The sequence below is a fragment of the Eucalyptus grandis genome, chromosome 6 (assembly GCF_016545825.1).
Source record: "Eucalyptus grandis isolate ANBG69807.140 chromosome 6, ASM1654582v1, whole genome shotgun sequence".
Classification (NCBI taxonomy): Eukaryota; Viridiplantae; Streptophyta; class Magnoliopsida; order Myrtales; family Myrtaceae; genus Eucalyptus; species Eucalyptus grandis.
The window spans coordinates 35,784,621-35,789,857 of NC_052617.1; the positions used below are offsets into that span (position 1 = coordinate 35,784,621).

General features: G+C 43.0%; 1 protein-coding gene across 2 annotated transcripts; it reads right to left on the bottom strand.

Moving 5' to 3' along the window:
- Window positions 1-260: 260 nt before the first annotated feature.
- Window positions 261-4,902, bottom strand: LOC104449434 (mannose-6-phosphate isomerase 1). Of its 2 annotated transcripts, XM_010063591.3 has the most exons (5): window positions 4,241-4,897; window positions 3,680-3,847; window positions 2,597-2,806; window positions 1,576-1,842; window positions 261-1,149 (listed from the first exon to the last, which is right to left on the bottom strand). In XM_010063591.3, the coding sequence occupies exons 1-5, from the start codon at window positions 4,565-4,567 to the stop codon at window positions 802-804; spliced, it is 1,320 nt and encodes a 439-aa protein (XP_010061893.2). In that variant the 5' UTR covers window positions 4,568-4,897; the 3' UTR covers window positions 261-801. The 2 variants fall into 2 exon arrangements, with proteins under 2 accessions (XP_010061893.2, XP_039171879.1); XM_039315945.1 differs by lacking the exon at window positions 3,680-3,847 and having other exon boundaries at window positions 4,241-4,902.
- Between the last annotated feature and the right edge of the window lie 335 nt (window positions 4,903-5,237).

The following is a 5,237-nucleotide window of genomic DNA, read 5'->3' on the forward strand; positions in this document are numbered from 1 at the left end:
ATCGAAGTACTGATGCATGAGTTGCACCTTATATTGTGATCAGATTTGTAGAACGATTTGATTTACCACCGGTTCACGTTATTCTAAACTAAAGTACTCAAATGGATCAATCTGACATAATCAAACCGTGTTTGTTAAGACTGAGCTACGCCTATCGGTTCATGTTTATCGAAACTAAACTACTTGAGTGGATCAATTAACTGATCTATTTCATGAGAGTTTTAAAATAATTGAAATCAAGATGGGAAACAACCAAAAGGTAATTGAACTTGCCAATGATGCCATCAGATCGGATGCTACCATCCTCCTCCAAACACAACGTACAAGACAGAAACAGGTGTTTTAACTAACCCAAATACATCATCGGTCACAATTCAACAGAACTTCAGAAAAATATAGAACTTCCTTCATTCCTCTTCAATTTATTCTTAAAAGGATCAAATATCTCATCCCCGCAAAAATGTGAAATAGATCGATCCTTGTAAATATTGCGGCTGGATTCAAACTTCAAAACAAAGGACACTTCCTTGACTAAAGGGAACCATGGAAGGTACGGGATAGGAATTACTGGATTTTGCTCAAGAATTTTAACCTCAGGAGGTTGCAGCAAGAGCTTATCTTTGCCTGAGATCAGAGTCTACAACTACTTTATGAAGAATTATGTTATAATTCCCCATAAGACTCGCTTGATCTCATGTTTCATGCATGTACATGCAAGAAACTAATGAAAACGAATGATTTACATACACAACGGAGACTGACCACAGAAGGCATAACAAAATCTTTTGTCCTACACTGGATTTAAATCTGAGACTTCTTGCCGTTTTCCAACTCACGGGACTTGAGAAACCTGTCATTAACTCCTGCTCTATACACATGCAGCTCTGTCACAGATGTCACATGAATTTCCACGTTCGCAGGTACAAATAAAACATAGCCTTCAGCAACTACATCTTGCTTCACGGACCCCACATTTATAGTTCCCTCGCCGTCGGTCACAAGAAAAATGGAAGGACCCAGAACTGCAGAAAAGACGGCTGATGAGCCCTTGGGTAGTACACAGCGGTCAACTTCAAATTCATCAAACGGGGGAATGTATCTCGTTATGTACGTTTTCAGAGGTACTCCTTTTAGGATGTCCGGAAAGCCCTGCGAAAGAGTTTTCATTACCATGTTAACCTTGGTCAAGTAGAAGATGCATCATCCTTTGACCAGAAAGGCATCTCATGGGTAGAATTGAAACATTCTTCACTGAAGAGAGCTCCAACCAAAAAAAAAAAAATGAAAGCATTTCACAGTAAGAGATACTAACAATAAATCCAGTAAAAAGCCAATTACAGAATCTATAAACATCCCTAAGAATAAATTGTCCATGCATTACTAATTGTAGATATAAGAAAAACATTTGATCCCTTTATTCTGATTCAAGGGAAGAGCAAAGTTCTTCTTGCAAAACTGTTTGAAATTAGGAATGGAGAAAATAATAACGATGATGCATCATCTTTTAACACCTATGGATTAAGCACAGTAAGCAAGAGTATCTCATTGGCAAAAAGGAAAGAAAGAACTTGACACCTGCTTGTAAGTGAGCATGGAACAAAGAGTCTGGATATCCTTGGTCTTAGGAGTGAGGCCAGCTCGCACAACATTGTCAGATGTTGCCATGCACTCAATACACTCACCAGATACGTATGCATGGGGTTCATTTGCCCCCAGATACAATGCCTCGCCTGGATTAAGCCTCACATAGTTGAGAAAGAATGCTGAAATTACCCCCACATCAGCTGGATATTGCTTTTCTAGCCTCAGCACCAGCTGTTCCTTATCTGTCAATGGTCTCACCTGATGTAAAGGAAAAGAAAATCAATAACAGTCAGCGATTATTACCAACAGGAGCTATCAAAACAAGGAGAAGAGGAGAGTGAAAATGGAAAAAAGAGAGTTGCAGCATTCAGTTGAGGCCGGACATCTTGCCGTGAATTTGTGATTGTACTTTAAAACTAAAAAAATATATATATCCAAACTATTATTGGTCACAGATCTTTAGTTGAAAAGGGTGTCAGAATGTTGCAATGCTCCAGTGCCAAACTATTATGGTGGCAATTACTTTCTGACACTCAACTGTGAATAGATATACCCAACTACACATACATGTGCAAGGAACAGTTCATGGTGAAGTGAAGATTTATAATCATATGACAATGTGCACTAGACCACGCAACTCTCCTACTCAAGATGTGCACGCCTCCAACTTCTGCCATGAAGCCAGCTTCTGTATAAGTCATTATCAGGGTCATGTTATTTTTGAGAACTAGAAAAGGAAGTACAATACATTCAATTCTTAGAAAGCCTCCAATAGCCAAAAGGTGAGAATCACAGTTTTGGAATTTTTGACTGAAACACACTGAATATATTTCAAAAGAAAAGGACATTTAACCACTTCACTGACAAAAAGGAATTCAGTGCTCCCACTCTTTACCAGGTTTCCAAGCTATCTAATCGATCTAACTACTGTTTCACAACGAACTGATTACTTCATCAGAAAAGCTGAAGAATTGTAATTGAAGAACAGAGTATATCGAACTTCTGGCATTACCTGACCCTCCAACTCCAGACGACTTTTTATCTGGGAAACTGCCAAAGCAACTATATCTGCACTAGCTGACATGAGTTTGGTAAAAATCGATTGCAGAAGACACTTGGCTTTCTCCACTTCTTGTTCACCCAGTTTGATGAATTTTTCCACATCTGTACTGCCAACTAATTCCGCAATCTCTGGAACATCACACAGCACTTGTTTAAGTTCCTGCACAGAAAATAGCAGGTTCCTCCAGGTGAATAAGAGAGGAACTCCATCCGACCAATGCTCAACAGGCTGTAGCTCACTGAAAATCAAAATCTCCCTCTAAAATACCATGACAGATATCAAAGCGGATTTATTGCTCCAACAAGAGAAACATGTAAATCTCGTACACATTACTAGGTCAATCAATTGTCCTTTTTCATTTACCTGTTCCACTGGTCCAAAGGCATGCTAAGAATATGAGCTAAACCATTCACTTTTCTACTATAAGTTCTGAGAAGTTTCACCCAAACTTCATTAAATCTACCAGGTTCTGCATTGTCAAATTATCCTTTTATACAGATATGTCCCGTTTTTTATTTTTCTTGCATAACGAAGGGGTAGGAAGGGAGCAAGGGCATTAGACGAGATGTCCAACAGAAGCTTTTCAAGAAAAAAAAACCTAAAAGGGAAAAATCACTACAAAAACATAATTCATATTCTTTTGTCCAAGAGCAATAACCCAACTATCCATTTTCCCCCAAACGATACTGCACCATTCAAACAAAACTCAAAGTCAGTGCTAGGCCACGTTTTTATTTAGCCTCTCCCAGACTTCCACGGACATCGACTAGTTCAGCTATCCAAGAAGGTGGAAAGTTTCAGGAGGAGGATATACAATGACGGTACTCAGCCGCATACTCAAGAAAACTCTCATAAAAAAGGTAAATGCAACAAACACCTAACCTACATTCTCCAGGCAACCCAAGGCAAAATATCATATGGTGCGAATGATCCTGAAAAGACGCAAACCCCGACGTGACGGTACCTCAACCACGTGAATTTGTCTCAATGACCGGAGAAAAAAAAAATCCAAAAGCTCTAGTATAACGCTACCTCCATGCTAATGAATCCACAGATGGCCTCGAACTTGGTTAAGGCCAAAGCCATCTCGGGCTTGTGATTAGCATCCTTGTAAACATCTGGCCGCGCCTTGTGCAAAGCCCTCGCCAATTCCTTATCTGGGTGAGCCTGTATCGACAATGGTTTTGCGATCGAAAGCACCTAACGCCCGCCCAGAAACACCATATATCAAAGGAGGCTAATAATAATAAAAAAAACTGAACTTTCTTCGCTTTGATTGACAAGTGCAAGTGAAAATCCAATCGCATTTCACGAAAAAGAAGACCAGACCAGAAGACCAATATAAACTGCAGTTCAATCTCCGGATCTCCAACCACGATGGATCACAAATTCTGCCAAAAAAGAGGACGATAGAAAAAGAAAAAAGAAAAAAGACCCACCACCACACGTGCCTGAAAGCGCGAATTTTTATGAGAAGCACAGAACCAACCACACCCAATCGCCGACACTCCCACAAGAAAGTGGAAAAAAAGACCCAAAATTGAATCTTTTCAACCCTCACCAGGCAATGCCGGAGTGACCAAAAAATCCTACCTTGAACAAGAAGGGGAGATCGCAGCCCCACTCGTCCACCACCTTATCACCAAGAACATCCGGGTTGCTCGAAATCCAGGCCTTCAGAGTGACGTCCGGGGAGACTTTGTGGCCCCCATTGCCGCACCCGGCTGGCAACAGGAAGGACGGCCCGGAGCCGTGGGTCCCCATCCAGAACTCCGCGTACGGCCTGTCGGGGTCTGCCTCGGCGCCGGAATTGAGCGCGAACAGCTTGGCGACCCGCGATTCCGCCCCGCGGCGGCCCCAATCGTACTTCTGGACGGAGCACCGGAGCCTCCTCAGTTTCGGGGACGACCGCGTCTCCATTGGTCACGGCAGAAAAGATGGCGGGGCAGAGCGAGAGCAAAAGAGAGAGAGCAAGGGAGAGAGAGAGTTAAGGGGAATGCGGAGGAGATGGAGGAGGAGGCGAGTATATAAGGGAGTGCGCCATGAGGGGTGGGGAATATGGGGGAATGGGGGAATGTGGCCTTTTCGTTTCTCCTTTCGGAAACGTTCAAAAGAGGGGAGGGGACAGGGGAAACAGAGGGAAATTGCGTGCGTTCCGCGACAGAGGGCAGCAAGGAGCGCGCAGCTGCGCGCGCTCGCTCGAGAGAGAGAGAGAAAGAGGGTGACGTGATGGGATGGGGATTGGAGTGGGGGACGGGGACGGGGACCGGGGGCTTGAGGATCAAGTTGGGAAAATGCTTATGCGAAAAGCGACGGGACGCGTCCGCATCGATGGCTTCGATCCATCGGCGGTGCCCCTTTGAATCAGATTCCACGCTATTCCCCCTCTTCGCATCCCCCCCTTTTTCCTCCCTTCGTGTTTTGGCCCCAACCCAAGAGATCGGATAGATCTTTCGGCCAATTTTTTAATGTTGACCAGAGAATAGACTTACGGTATTTTTCCTCCATCTCAAACTTAAATAGCTACCAACACGCAGTACACGACATAACACGTCAACACGTCGCTTTTTTTAAATAATAAAAAATTTCA

What these genes read in the sequence shown, in the direction of transcription:
- LOC104449434 (XM_010063591.3), bottom strand. Translation starts at nt 4,567, where the DNA reads ATGGAGACGCGGTCGTCCCCGAAACTGAGGAGGCTCCGGTGCTCCGTC. An exon ending in GTGGATTCATTAGCATGGAG is followed by an intron (nt 2,807 to 3,679) that starts GTAGCGTTATAC and finishes TTTTCTGTGCAG; the next exon opens with GAACTTAAACAAGTGCTGTG. An exon ending in CCATGCTCACTTACAAGCAG is followed by an intron (nt 1,150 to 1,575) that starts GTGTCAAGTTCT and finishes ACTCTTTCGCAG; the next exon opens with GGCTTTCCGGACATCCTAAA.